Source organism: Passer montanus, unplaced genomic scaffold, assembly GCF_014805655.1.
Source record: "Passer montanus isolate IOZ18808 unplaced genomic scaffold, ASM1480565v1 scaffold21, whole genome shotgun sequence".
NCBI classification, from domain to species: domain Eukaryota; kingdom Metazoa; phylum Chordata; class Aves; order Passeriformes; family Passeridae; genus Passer; species Passer montanus.
This window is the reverse complement of record NW_024366703.1, coordinates 6,087,135-6,103,007: the sequence shown is the minus strand read 5'-3', so window position 1 is coordinate 6,103,007 and position 15,873 is coordinate 6,087,135. Positions and strand designations below refer to the sequence as shown.

Here is a 15,873-nt window from a genome sequence, read left to right as displayed (position 1 = left end):
CAAAGGAGAGGGCTATCTGAAACAGTCAGACACACTTTCATATAAAGCACAAGACAGCATCAGCCAAATTCCTTCTTTGCAGGTGACTCTGACGAACACTTTGCTAGCTGGTGTGTATATGGTAATTAGAAAAACAGATAGAATGGGCTTATCTAGCTCTTCTGTCTAGTTTGACACCTGTTTTGTTTTCTTTTCTATGCTGCTCAGGGACAGATATTTACTAACAAGATGTGCCCTGAAGTGTGCTGGTTTCATCTTGCAGCATTAAGATGAAGAGGAATTTTGGAATGGGAGAGTTAAAAGCCTCTCCCATCTCCTTACCTCAGCTAAAACCTTTAAGTGTGAAGTTTTGTACTTCAGCAAGAAGGAGAAATGACCTAGAATAAAACTGATACACAAGAGTCTTGTTATTTTTATATTGTAAAGCCTCCCTGTACATTTCTGTAGGTGCTGCTACCACTTCTCTCTCTGGGGATCATGCTGTAAAGGCTCCTGTTTCACACCATGGACTCTGCCCTCTGCCAGTGTATTTGTGAACATCAGACCATTTCCAGGAGCTATGGGGCAGCTGTGCAAGCAGTTACTTGCACACACAATTCACACTTTCACAGAAACCTTCATTAAAGCAACAAAGCAGACCACTTTCTACAGGGAGGCACATCAGTATGAAACCTGTTTTGCAGATGGGAGAAAATGACACAGAGGTTTTGTTTCTCCCAAGGCAGCTGCCTCTGACTGACACAAGGGAGGATAACAAGAGAAGGAAGTAGCAAACACAATCTATTAAATTATGCTCTCTGGGATAGGACCAAAACAACTGTCTAGTCCTGGATGTGGAACAAACCAGTTTCCCCTCTAAGTGTTCCCATCTGTCTCACGACACGAGGAGTAAATTAGAATTATTAATCCTTCTTGTTACATTGGTGTCACATAGAAGCATAGACTCATTTAGGTTAGAACAGACCTCTAAGATCATGAAGTCCAATCATTAATCCAGCACACCATGCCCTTAACTGCCAAATTAAATACCTTCAGGGACTGTGACTCAAGCACTTCCCTGGGCGGTCTGTTCCATGCTTGATCTTATACAAGAAAAAAAATAAGGCAGTGCTTCATCTATAATCAAAACATAAGGTCAGGAACATACCCACTAGAATTAGTAAGTATTGGTTTGGAAGGCACACTTTCTAAATGATCAGTCAGTGGAGCTCACTGCCATGAACTACTGTGGTGGGAAAGAAGTCTATCAGCTGCACAAATTTCAGACCTTATACAAGCTAGAACCAAAAGAAAGAAAAAAAGTAAGAAAGAAACACCAACTCCTGTCTCATAACACAATAAACTCATCTCTCACTGGCTTGTTTAGTAAGGAATCCCTTTCATTCTATCTGAAACGAATCCAGTGTGGTAGTTTCCAAGGCCCTGTGCAGCCTTTCCATTTACAGTGACTAATAAGGGCAGAAGTTAAACTGAAAAATATAAAATTGTTCCATCAGAGTCTTGGATCAGCAAGACAGACCCTGAGAAAAGCAAATGAGAATGAGCACATTAGAGAGCTGGTTAGCCCTCCTCACGTGTGCAATCTATTAAAATGACTGAGCCAAGATTGATGTGGTTTAGTTCAAAAGACAAAAGCAAGAGGAAACATGAAAGAAGACTTCAAATACATAAGGGATGACACATAGAAAAAAGAAATAATCCATTCTCAATATCTATCTTGGAGAAGATAACTAGTAATTAATTTAAATCACAGCAAAGAATTTAGGAAGCACACGAGGTTTTCTCACAGTAAGGACAGTTAACACTGGAATGGATAGTCTGAAAATGCTGCTCCATTATCACAGTATCTTCATCCAACCTGTCAGCAAAACCTCTGAGAAAAGACACAGGTAAACCTGATTCTGCCTTGGTTCCAAGGAGTTGTGGTTTAACTCCAGACAGCAACTAAGTACCATGCAGCTGCACAATCACTTGCAATGCTTCTCCTTTCCCCACAGTGGGGAGAAGAATTGGAAATAAAAGGTAAACCATGTGGGTTGAGATAAGAACAATTTAATAACTGAAATCTCATCATGATAATCATAATAATCATCAGCAGAGTGAGATTAGGTAACAGAACCAAAGAGAAACAAAGTGCTGCACAATCAGTTCTTGATACAATTGCTCATTGCCTCCTGCTCATCCCATCCCCAAACAAGAATCATCTCCTTCTGGGTAACTCCTGCTTGGTTCCAAGGAGTTGTGGTTTAATTCCAGACAGCAACTAAGTACCATGCAGCTGCTCAGTTACTTGCAATGCTTCTCCTCTCCCCACAGTGGGGAGAAGAATTGGAAATAAAAGGTAAACCATGTGGGTTGAGATAAGAACAATTTAATAACTGAAATCTCATCATGATAATCATAATAATCATCAGCAGAGTGAGATTAGGTAACAGAACCAAAGAGAAACAAAGTGCTGCACAATCAGTTCTTGATACAATTGCTCATTGCCTCCTGCTCATCCCATCCCCAAACAAGAATCATCTCCTTCTGGGTAACTCCTGCAGTTTATATACTGGGCATGACATTCTATGGTGTGGAATATCCCTTTGGCCAGTTCAGGTCACCTATCCTGGCTCTGCTCCCTCCCTGTTTTTTGTGCACCTCCTCACTGGCAGAGCATGAGACACTGCAAAGTCCTTGACACAGGATTAGCACTACTTAGCCAGAGCCAAAATATCAGTGTGTTATCAGTACCATTCTCATACTGAATCCAAAACCACAGCACTATACCAGATACTAAGAAGAAAATTAACTCTGTCCCAGCCAAAAGCAGACAGGGGTGCATGAAGTTCCTTTTGGCCCTAGTTTCAGTTACAACTTTTTCTTCAACTAGCTTGCTTACTGAACAAGTGCCAGACAGCCAAATACAATTTCACTGCAAGCTAGCAGATAAATGGAAATTGTCTGCTCTCTTACTGAATGCTAAGCATTCATGAAATTCAGTAATTGATGTATCATAGCTCTGCAGATATCTTCATATTTCTATTGTTATATCTAACTTAACAGCGGAAGTCGGTAACAGCCTGAAATACGGTGCAAAGATCACTTGTTATGTTCACACTATGGTCCTGCCCTTATAACCACTGGGCAAAACAGCACCCTTGGGTACCCTGAGCAGGAGATTAAGCAATACTTCAGCTCCAGCAAGCTGAAATTAACCCCCCAGAACTACAGCAGAAACAAAAGGCACAACACAGACAGATACTTTCTCAAGCAAATTACTGCCAGTGCAGTCTAAGTTGCTGCTGCCCTATTTATAATAACAGAGCTACTTGTTTAAGTAAAGGACAAAGGAAGTATTTCCTTCTAACGTTGAGCTTTGCCCTCTGTGTCAGTTTCTAAGTGTTCTTAAAAATACAACTCTGGTCTCAGACTTCCTCTCTCTGACAGATAGTTGTGAATTAGATATACTCGCACCTACAGCACATACACAGGCTTGGTTATTAGGTATTATCATTTATTATTACATTCTTTCCATACCTGACATCTCTCCTGCCAGTATTAGGTCTCTCCTACTTTCATAAGTCTTATCTCACAATAATAAATCACTTAATTTTTTCAAAAGGTGGAATCTTCAATCTTTTTATAAAGAGACTCCACTTCTATTTCTGGAGTCACTAGGCATGTTCTTGTGCCCTTCTGACTTCAGAAGCACTGTTGGCTGCATCCACAGAATTCACTTACCTTTTGTGTCCTGCATCACAATTGAGCTGTACTTCAAGAAGGTTATCAGCAGGTTGCTCGTTTGCACATCAGCATCCAGAGGCAGCTCTGCAGAGCTTATAACTGGAACAAAGCAGATAAGACACATTTATCCTATACAAATACAAGAAATAACTATACAGAGAACTAAGACACAGACTGACAGGTCTGGGGTAGGATCAGCCTACCTGCAGGGCCACCTGACCTCCTCCTCCTCCTCCATCACCACCCAGGAAAGATTTTGTTATGAAGACTTGTACCACTCCCTCAGAAACCATTTCTCCTGCTCTAAGCACAGACTGTGGTACCCTGCAAAGTGATATCCTTCTCTGTCCTGCCCCTGCTCCTCCTCCCAGGGAGATGAGCCCCCTGTTTTAGCACTCATCAACATCCCCAGCCCAGGGAAATCGGGATATTTGCCCTGGTATCTAATTAATTCTTACAAGCAACACAGATAACAGTCACACAATTCTCATTTTGTAAAAAGACGTGCACAGGAAAGGCCCTTCTCTGTTTCAGCAATTTTGAAATGTTAGTTCCAAAAGGTCTGTGTCAATTCCATTCTTCCCTCTCAACAACAGTTGCTCTTGCAAGAGCAACACACAAGACATAACGTAACAATTATTGCAGGACCAAAGAAAACGAAGGCACAAACAGAAGATTTATAAAAATCAAGAAGCAAAAGCAGTCACAGCTTGTGCTAGATACATCTCAACCCAGCAGGAAGCAGAAATGTACTTTCCACACCCGCAGCAGTTCATTGGCATTTCTCTATCACCAGCTGTACTTTTGACACCCTAACAGTGGACATCATCTGCCTCAGACTTTACAAGAAGCTATTTCATCTCCTCAGCTAATTGCACAATGTGCCTCCCCACTCATTCCCCCATTCCCCATCTGAAGCACTGAGTTTATGAGCTGTCAAGCCTCTATCATGTGACTGAGCCACACTCTTACTGATGACTGAGCCTGAGCTGTCCTAAAGAGCCATTCTCTGCCTTTCCATTTGGAAAGCTTTACAAGAAATATTGAAAAGGAGGAGAAAGATCAGTGGGAAACATGCATCATGCTTTTAGCTGCAGATCCTGCCAGATAAGTCTGATACCATTTAAGATAAAGTAGCTCAGAAAAAAAAATCTCCACACTGATGGAGCTAGCTTAGGAACACTTCAGTAAAGCACTTAATACAGTTATGTACAAAAAAAATTAAAAGTGAAGGAAATAGGTGGGAACTCAAAGAAATTTAAATTAAATTAAATTTCTTTTCTATTTCACATCAAAGATCTGGCAAACAAGATACAATTGGAGAAAATACTGGTGTGAGGCAAAATTACTGCTTGAATTCTGTAGACATCAGTTTAGGGAATAATTATTTTTTTCTGTGTGACCTGGATATAAGAAACAGTTGCTTGATAATGAACCTGCTAATGGCAGAAAGTTGGGATGTGTAAACACAGAGGAGTATCAGACTGCACATAAAGAATGGGTATAAACAAGAACAGATAATAAACACAAGATGAAATAAACAATGCAAGCCATACGGTCAGGAATAAACAAAATACCATGATCAGATCACGAGGTGACAAGCTACCAACATGAAGGGCACAAGAGTGCAGTTCTACAACATATACCCAGAAATGCACTTCCAGCAGAGACACAAACACTGTAATGCCCTGCACAAGGTGCTGGTGAGGCTGTGCATAATTATGGACAAGCTGTGTCCAAAGAGGACAAACTTAAACTTGAACAAGTGTAAAGACAGGCTAGTATGTTGATCAGAAGAACAGAGTACCTTTTTTATGAGAAAGCAAAACACAGGTGAGTAAACCAGCATGTGAAGAAGAGCAACCTTCCTTTCAAGGGACACCTAACACCATGACAAATGGGTATCAATTGACAAGAAATCCAGGCTGCAAAGCTGAATATATCTAACCAAGGAACAAGATACTGAAACTGCTCCCCAGTAGAAATTATTGGGAAATAAATTGAACAGATTGAGTCAGAGCTTGATAAATTCAAGGGATTGCATGATGATATGCCTGCAAGCACAGGGCACTAGGCTCAAGAGTCAAGGAGACCTTTTCCAGCTCTATGCAGCTGTCCTGACATGACAATGACATGACTGTTCTGGCTGCCTAGGGGGTAAAACTCACAGGTTCTCACATTCAGGAGGTCATAGAGGGCTTGAATTATGATTGACCAAAGTCTCTCTCTTCTCATGATATAAAGACAGCCTAAGACAGGGCTTCTTTTGCACTGGAAACAGATTTGCAAACCACTATTACACACATCTTAAGTATTATACCATCTCTTCTCTGCCTATCCTCAGGAATGCTCAAGTCTTTCTCGCCTTTTAGGAAAGAAAAAGGTGTTTATCATGAGATTGAACCTTGTAAGAAATGAGGAATTACATCTGATTGTTGGATGACGAGGCTGGGGGCTCTGAGGGGAAATAATTTCATCCTGTACACAACTGTATTTTGGTTCATAGATAAGTCTGCTTTAATACAAAACACCTTTCAAAATTCAAGGCTCGTATCTCATAACCCTGTAATGAGGCAAGTAAGGCTTCAACTGGGGCAAGGGCAGGCACAGAAGGATGAAGGAGAAAAGCCAAGAGTAAAATGCGGGATTCTTTAAACTGTGCAGTGAGAGGCCCAGAGTACAGCTGAGGTTCTCATGGAACTCAGGATTACACAATCATCTTCAACACAAAACTGTAGCCCTTGGAAACAACAGGTCAAACACATCAATATAAGTTCACTGTTCAAATCACATAAAAAAATAACGGGGCTTTTAGGTTACAAAGGTTGCACATGCCCACCTGTGAGCTGGTTTAGTCCATTCAGTCAAAGACCTGGAGCTCCAGACACATTACTGATGTGCCATGTCTGCTGGCAAGGTCTGTGCAATGAGACTGGAAGCTTTCTCACTCCCAATATTATGAATAGCTCAAAGATTTAGCTAAAAGTCTGAAAAATGTATTTATATCCCCAGTGGATCCTTCTTGAGCTGTTACAATGAACGTAGTGAATGAATATTTAACAACAGTAAGCAAACTGACATTTAGATAACTATGGTGACAGGCACACTTGATTTACATATTATGGATAAACAGTTTCTAGCAAAAGCCTCATTTCTCAAAAAAAAAAAAGGAAGAAATCACTCTGAAGCACACATCGCTGCTTATCTTGGTTCATGATACAGACCTTCTTTAACACACATTTTGAAACTTTACAAGGTCTTAATTTACACTATAGGTTAACAGCCAGAGAAATTTCAAACCAGAACATGAACCCTATTTTTATCCCAGACAGCATAAAACAAAAGCACCTGAAATACATAGATGGATTTCTACACGTTAATGTAACTTCAAAACAGTTCAACTACACATTATTTTATTGCAGTAAAGAGAAAGCAATCCTATCATTCCAAAGCCAAAAAGCCTCTTGCTAACTGGCAGCCATAGCCAAATTTTACAGCTGAGTTGCAAGACCTCAGTAAATGAGGAAAATTCTGACATCTCTTTAAAACAGCAGTACTCAAGCACCATCAAGCTAAACCAAGCCAAGGGCCACAAAAAAAAAATCACATTGTAGGGATCAACAAGGTGACAGCAGATAAAAATAAAGCAAGCTTCCCAATGCAATTGCTGCACATAAAGATCAGATCCTTTTCTTAAATTTTGTAACCATAGAAGCCACAAGAAGCCTCAAACTTCTCAAGATCACTGCCTCTGCTGAAAGCAGGATGGAGGTTTTGTTTTGATTTTGTCTTGTGGTAAATGAAAATATAAAGAAAAAAAGTGCAATCAAGCTGTAGATGTAGGTAAGCACAAATTCTGTCAGTTGTGTAATATGGTGTGGGGGTGGATACATTTGCAATGAACACATTGAACAGAAGCCCATAAAATGCCCATCCCTCCACATTTCATGTTATATGCACACAAAGACACAGGGGACTCTTTATCTGAAGCTTTTGTTATCCATGGCAACCAGACAGAATTCATCCATGAGGAGGATCATCCTTAACTAGGGTATCAAATGACCTGAATAGCTGATATAACTGAGTAACCCAGGCTGCTTTTCCCCAGAAATATTTCCAAACTGTGCTCTATTCAAATTGACTCTGTTCCTTCATTAAACACTCTTCAACTCAGATGCCATTAAAGTACATGAAAACAGCCATTTCATTTCTTCTCTTCAACTAGGCTATATCTACCCATACCTTAAAATGAAAGGGTTTTATTTGAGATGATTTCAAAGCATATTTATGTGGACACATAACATCTCATTTAGAAAAGAGATCTCAGGTTAAGCAGTCCTTCACAAAGCCTATCAAAGAAAAGGCAATAAGAGGGAGGAATACTTCCACACCCAGACTGAATTCAAATCCCAATTAATTCAAAGCTGAGGACAAGTGCATTAACGACAAGCAGGAATCCACAGCAATTCTCTGTAAATCTGTTCCAATGACAAATAATCCCAGGCAAAGGACCCGACACCAGTAATATTCATAAGTAAAAGCCTACACAGAATAACTAATGGGCTGGGTGTACTTTTATGCAAATATGGGGGCAGTACTATTTTCAGAATGAATATCAGCATAATTTCATTGAGCAATACACAAGGCAAAATAAAAATAAATTTGAGTCAAATAATCTTGCCCGTGTTTAGCAAGGCATATTACTCCAGGAAGGGACCACCAAGTTACATCTGCCCCAGACAGACCTCATTAGATTCAATCTCCAGAAAATAGTTTGCTAGTTATTTAACAGTTTAAATAATTTTTCCTCAGGAGATCATTGCATTTTTACCATCTGAAGAAGGCGGGGTGGTTCCAAGCGGAGTGACAGGTGTTGTTGGAACTGGGCTTGTTGGTGATGTCATCAGGCCCATTTCAGGATGGCTCTAAGAGAAAACATAAATGCATAGGTCAACTGCTTCCCCAGGCACTAGAAACACAGACCACTGCTTGTACTGTTCCATGCTCTTGTACAATACACATGACTAAAGTCTCAAGAAACTTCAACGTCTTCTCCAAAGGGCCAGGCCATGGTTCCTGACCTTGGATGTCTAACTGTACATCAATTTCTCTACTCCACAAAACACAAAAATACATCAGAAACTGGTGGCTCTCCCCAGCAGACAGAAAAAATCCCCTTCCCTAATGCAGAATGGGAGAAGATTTGCAAAAGCCTACAATGTTAATAGCTTCTAATTCCCCCTAAAACAAGGTAAGGATGTGCATTTGAAGGCTTTCCCCATGATCCTTTTACTTCTATTTCTAAGAGCCAATTCTCCTTGCTCCTGTCCCCCACCTGTTCATATTCAAACATAATGGCAATTTATTACTTTCCTGTCTCACTGTAAAGCCCTGCAGGAAAGACACTGCAGGAAAACAGTGCATAACATAAATAATACTATCATTATTGATCCTCTCAGCTTCCATCAGCCAGTCACTCTCCCCATTTCATCTTTGCTAATAGTTGCCTGCCTAATTACTGCTTTGACTTCACTCTTTGCAGGCTTCCGGACCCATCCACACTGGTGAGAGTGTAGGCAATCTGCCATGCTATTTTTGAGTCTGGCTGCCAAGCAAAGTGTCCATTTCATAGGGCAAGTTTTACATAAATGTATCATCTGCCTTAATATATCATCACAATTTCAAAATAAAAGGAAGATACAGAACTGCTGATGTGATGTTAGTTTGTTCCATAGGATTTTTCATAAGTGATATCCTCCATGCTGCTTTTGAATATCTCATTTTATGAGCAACTATAAATACATATATTTTATGGGAAGGACAGGCACACATATTACAACTCAAAAACAATTTACATCCCTACAGCTACCAACTTACACTTAAAATACCATTTTTTACTGAAAGTCTTACATAAGCCAGATTTCCTTAGACAGGTTTTGGGGGCTTACCTTCTTTCTCCAGAACAGTGACTGGCAGATGAGAGACAAGAGTGCCACCCAGCAGCAAACCCGAGCACCCACAGCTGGTGAGCACACACTTAACACTCCAGATACCCACACAACTGAACCCCTGCTCTCCCCATGTGCCACACAGCAGCAGGAAGCCATTCATGCAGCACCAAGCAATGGACACCAGCTTAGGCAAGAGAATTCATCAGCTTTTATGAGGTTTTTTCAATATGACATGACCTACCTTACCCTCTCTTAAATGAAGGATTATAGACATTCCACCCAAGAGTATGTTTCCAATTCAACCCACTGATCAGTGGCTGCTTCACCTTCTTTCACAAGTAACTAGTCTATCCTTTTATTTTTAAGAGCTTTTACTCTAGCTGATCTTTTTCTGCTCTGCTCTTTTCCCTGCCAAATGCCTCTCTTCCCCAAGGAGTATCTTGCCCACAGAAAGGCCTGAGTTGGTATGACACAGAATTGAAAGAGCAGAAATCTCTGAGAAGTGGTAGGGATGAATAACCTGGGAAAAGACAAGCAGGGAACTTCACAAATTAACCATCCATGAAAGAGAAGCTTTCTTCAGAGGCTGTAGATCTGCTTATCAGACCTTTTCCATCACCACTACTGTCAGGAGTCCCCGAAGGTCTCCTCTATCATGCCAAGTGTCCAGCCTGCAATCTATGGCTGCACTCTGAGGACCTGAACAAACTGGGCAAAGGTGTTAACTGTTTTGTTGATGTTGTTTTTCTCACAGATTACAAGCAGTATCTACAGACCAAAATTAAAAGCCTGAACCTGAAGGTCTTCCTAAACACATCAGGCTACCCTTTCAGCACAATCACTGCATCAGACAGGCTCATTATCTGCCTCCCAGCAGCAACCACCTCCCCAGACTCACACAGCATTTAGAAAAGCATCCAGAGACTTGTGATCAGAGCAGCCTCTCAGAAGGCTGTTTCTCCACCATAAAAATCCCAAGGACAAATGCTGTGCTCCAACAACTGGTTCCCACACCAAAGGGGCTGGGCTCTTCAAGGAAGTCTGAACACAAAATAGTATTTGAAACAACAACTCATGTCAATTGGTCCCTAAGTGAAGAATGCCCAACAGACAACAACACACAGTCCATGCATGCACACACAGGACAATCCATCCAGTTTGGGAGCTGAATCAGCCTCTTTCTCTCAATGTAACTTAACAAAACTCCAATTTACTCTGAGAGCTACAGCAACTGCTTTGCTCACTCCATCCTCCCCCTGAGTGGACTATGAATAGGGCACAGAATGCACTCCATGCAGCCCTTCCCATTTAGTGGCAAAAATTAATCATTCCAACATGAACTGTGACCTCAAAACTCAAACTCATTTACTGTCAAGGCAGGAAATATATAATAAAAATTCTTTCCCTGGTCCTGGCCTGCTTCTGCTCTTTCATGCTGATCCTATGATAAGTACATAAGGGAAAAAAAAAAAAGAAACTATCTTTTCACCAATTCCATTTCTGGCTCTCTGATTTCAGACATTCACTACAAAGAAATGGGGAAACATTCCACTGAAACTCACTTGTGCCAGAACTGTGATGAAATTCCTGTTTAAGTGAACAGCTTCATAGAGGGCCAGAAGGATTGCTTCATTTGTTCTGTGGGAAGGATGCAAAGGCACAGTTAGTGATCAGAATACCAGGAGACAAGTTCTTCAGAAGCATGGCCTATCTGAAAAAACAATTTTTTTTCAACTATGGAAAACTCTGCCTCTGTAATCCAGCTGTTCTTCCAACTATTAGTAGTACTAATTACAGTACTAGTAGTAGCAATCCACAAAATTAGCTATTTTTAGAGCACATGTACAAGTTTTATTGCCTTCTCACTGAAGGTGTCCCTAGCTGCTCAGTGTTTTCCACTTAAAGCCCTCTCTTTTAAGAGCAGATGGTCCTAAAAACACTAAAATCCCTCACATTTATCACTTGCCCCCTTGATTCAGAAAGTATTTTGGTGAGGGCCAGGGTGCACAACCTTTGCTTCTGATGTGCCACCTGTGACACACCTATTATATTTCATAAACACCTCATAAAAACCACTGGAGTTTTTTTTTATAGACTTCATTACAAGCAATTCAGCTGCATCTCCTCCTGCTGCACCCTCCTCACGGAAGGGCAAATCACAGTTTGCAGGGTGTGGTACCACTTCAGTGACAGGAGAACCTGCTCCTCTAGTTTGCTTTGTGACATGGAATAGCTCCGTGAAGGAAGGGATGGCATTGACCACTCCATTGTGTAAATAACAGCTGTGCACTTACTGGACAGAGATCTTCTCATCAGCATCTGCTATGAACATGCTGCCCACCTATGGAAAGAGAGAGCATTGCACAGCAGGAATTTGGGAAAGCTATTAGACAGCAAGAGACAACACATGGATAAAAACACATTTTATTTTGCTGTACTGTCACTGACCAATGCTTCACCTGTCAAATCACAAAAAACAACAAAAAAAAAAGACTGGCTCTTGAATCCCAGCCTGGATTAGTTTGCCATTCTTTAAGAGGACAACAGAGGTTATTTCCCATCTGATTGTCCCAGGGTGGCCACAGTTTTACTCAAGTCACTCCTACAGACAGCTGTCTACACTGAACTACCCTTACCTACAGGGAACTTTTCTGTCAGTTAGATTTCAGATTACTGTGAAATCTCTGACTAAAGCAAAGCCAAACTGAACAAGAGGAACAGTGAGTACTCTTTACAAGGAAGAAATTCACAACTGCTTTTGAAGGGTACCCTTCAAAAATGCAGACAGTGCCCACTGCAGAATCCAAGCTTTAGTTCCTAGCTAAAGTGCATCCAAGCTTGAGAAACAAAACAGTACAGAAATAAAACCTCAAAGACTAGTGACATTCCAGACTATGTGCCACTACGTTTTAGGCCACATCACCGGAGTAGTAACTAGTTTTTAGAAATACATAGCTGTTTAAAAAGGATTAAGAAGTTAAATTATTAAAAGTTTAAAGTAAGGTGATTTTTAAAATAAAGTCAACTAGAGTGAAGAAGATGCAAGAAAAGAATTTCAGCTATCAACACAAGAGTAGGGGTCTTGTCCTTTGAAACAGTTTTCCCAGCCAGACAACACACTCCTCAGAATACAACCATTTCAGTTGTATTTAGTTTTGATTAATTCAATCCATCTCTATCTCCAGAACTCACAATCCAAACTCACTCTTTTTAGAAACACTCTCCAGCTGAACTTGCATGAATGCACCTTTTTAAGAATGGAAAAACACGTTTCCTTGCTTACCATGTTAGTTAGGGCTGAGAAGAAACCAGTCTGATGCTCCTCTTCTTTATCTTTGTATTGCCTGAACAAAAAGGAATAAGGATGAAGTTTCAGGGCTAGAAATGGAACCAGGGTTACTTCACCTAAATCCCTATGTCTTAGTCTTATTTGACAAGAATACAGGACGGAGGAAACTTCAACATTCAACACCCTTTTTCAAGGACTCCCAAAAGAAGAGATAAAGGGTATTAAAATATTTGTAAATTGTGTAGAGTTGAAGTGAAGCTGCAGAAAGATGTGAAACTTGAACAATGCCTGTGCTGTTGCAGAGGACACAAGCAGTTTGGCCTAACTCTGAAGGAAAGGGATCAAGTGACTTCACAAATTTTGTCCTGCACTGTCAAACAGCAATAAGCCACGTGAGCACACAGAACATTTTCATTTCATCATCCACTACAGAAAAAATAAGAGTTGGTCATCCAGCTGAGTGCAGAAAGAAATCAGCAAAAATGGCCAGCAGAAACCATATGGACCTTTATGGTTCATGGCCTGATCCCATTTTCCTGGAGCAAGTGAAGAGACTGAAACTAGAGCAAGTGAAGTCAACAAACAGGTTGGGTACTTCAGATTTAAGCTACACTGCTTCATCAGGCACTCAAAGGGACTAGCAAAGCTCACACAGCCACTTATTTTGTCTGTCACACAGGAATCTGATCACACACAAGGTAACATGCCAAGAAACCAAATCTAAATTCTTGGGAAAGGGGGAAGAAATGAGCTAAGAAAAACAGGCCATGATCTGAAACAGCTTTTGTCAGAATGAAGGAAATTGGGTGGGTGAAGTTTTTTCTGCTTTACTCTAGTCATTTACTCTGTTAAATACATCTACATGATTTGCTGATTTTGCAAGTCACCCGCAGAACCATCACAGCAGGCTTTCAAAGAAATAAAAATATTTTTCTGGATATTTTGAGAATCCTACTGCACAAAAAAAAATTATTGAGTTTCCTAGGTGAAATTGCTGTAAGTTTCCACATTTTTCTAAAGCACTTTCCTTGTAGGAAAGCTTGCATGTTTTATGCTGCTACTTATGAAGTAGATGCTAAGAATATGCTGCCTTTCTGGCTCTTTCTTCAGCAGTAGTTACTGTTTTCCACCACGTGGAAGAGTTTACATCTCCTAGTCATCTCTGATCTGGCATGTGGACAGCCCTGGATACATTTGTTTGTTTGTTGTAGATAGTGTTTCAGCTAAATCAATTTTTCAATAGAGAAGCTGTCAGCAAATTATTATCTTTTCACTTGTGACTAAGATTTTACACAAAGTTCATACAGAGGTAAAATCCATGATAATAAAAACATACAATGGATATCTTCCCCTACAACAAGATCTCTCCTGAAGCACATCAGCCCAGCTGGTACAGATGCACTGAGACTTGCAATGACTGCATCAACTGAAGCCAAGTACCTCAAAGCATAAGACTATTCCCTGCCTCTCCAGGTGCATCAAGGCTGTCAGGTGATTAACAAGTGCTTTAACACAAACAAAAAAAAAATTGTGAAAATATACAGTAACTATCATGTATTGAAAAACAAGACACAATTTGGTTTTACCTGTTATATTCTGATAAAGCCTGGGCAATTACAAGTCCCATTCCCTGAAAAAAAAGTGTTTAAAAAAAACTCCACATTAAAATCTCAAGGGAGAAAATCACACACTGAACACACATAGCAATGCTGCCCTCCCAAGATAACCTAGCATGCTATGCAGAATTTCTCTTGAAGCTGTTTGAACTATTAAAATGTGCTGTGATACAACAACATTATAATACAAAAACCCAGACAACAAAATTGAAAGTTATTTACTAATTACTACGTTAAACAGAAAACATTTACTCTCCTTGGACCTCCCGACAGAGTTCTCACTCAAGAAGCCTCAGTAAAGCATCAAACAATTTAGAAAGAAGTTGGTGTCAGAGAAAGGATATCCAAAAATTTAAAACAGAGTCATAGACACAAATAGCCTTTGACTGCTTGCAAACAGCCTCCACAGCAATGCTGCCCTCCCAAGATAACCTAGCATGCTATGCAGAATTTCTCTTGAAGCTGTTTGAACTATTAAAATGTGCTGTGATACAACAACATTATAATACAAAAACCCAGACAACAAAATTGAAAGTTATTTACTAATTACTACGTTAAACAGAAAACATTTACTCTCCTTGGACCTCCCGACAGAGTTCTCACTCAAGAAGCCTCAGTAAAGCATCAAGCAATTTAGAAAGAAAATTTAGAAAGTTAGTGTCAGAGGAAAGATATCCAAAAATTTAAAACAAAGAGTCATAGACACAAATAGCCTTTCTCTGCTTGCAAACAGCCTCCATCATCACACAACTACTAACAGTTCTCACCCTTTATTTAGCCCTTTATTTATGGAGCTTGCTTTCTGCTTCATGCCTAAAGAGCAGCTTCCAAGCCCAGAACTCACAAAACTCAGTCTGCTGACAATTTTAATGCAGGCCTAGATAAAAAACTCAGACTGTAGCTACAACCCAAAATATATTGCAGGACTCTTGAGTCAGATACAAGCTTCTACTGAGTTACAAGAATTCACCTGTGGACTGGTAAAATCAAGAGACACAGCATCGGAAATGAGATTCCCTTTGGCATAAATCATCCTGTCCTCTTTGGCACATGACAGCAAACAGTGTACAGATAGTTCATGAATGCATAATACATCAACTTTAGCATGTTCCTTGCTACCTAGCTTTTTAACCACCCCCACCATTTAACTGGTGATCAAACTGCTCAAATCATGAGCTGCCTAAGCTATTGCAAGAGCACAGTCAGGGCTGAACAATCACTGCCCTGGTGCTCCTTAGAGCAGCACTGCTCTGAGACCTGATCTCTACCATACATCATGCTGGCATCC

The 15,873-nt window shown here is 40.3% G+C and overlaps 1 protein-coding gene across 2 annotated transcripts in view; it reads right to left on the bottom strand.

Moving 5' to 3' along the window:
• ARMH3 (armadillo like helical domain containing 3) overlaps positions 1-15,873 on the bottom strand; it is a 123,760-nt gene that overhangs the window by 92,689 nt on the left and 15,198 nt on the right. For both annotated transcript variants that reach the window (XM_039708993.1, XM_039708994.1), the window contains exons 10-15: positions 14,556-14,599; positions 12,964-13,024; positions 11,975-12,021; positions 11,243-11,318; positions 8,561-8,654; positions 3,727-3,828 (exon numbers count right to left, since the gene is read on the bottom strand). In XM_039708993.1, coding sequence (XP_039564927.1) covers positions 3,727-3,828; positions 8,561-8,654; positions 11,243-11,318; positions 11,975-12,021; positions 12,964-13,024; positions 14,556-14,599 — 424 coding nt within the window. The remainder of the gene's footprint in view (positions 1-3,726; positions 3,829-8,560; positions 8,655-11,242; positions 11,319-11,974; positions 12,022-12,963; positions 13,025-14,555; positions 14,600-15,873) is intronic.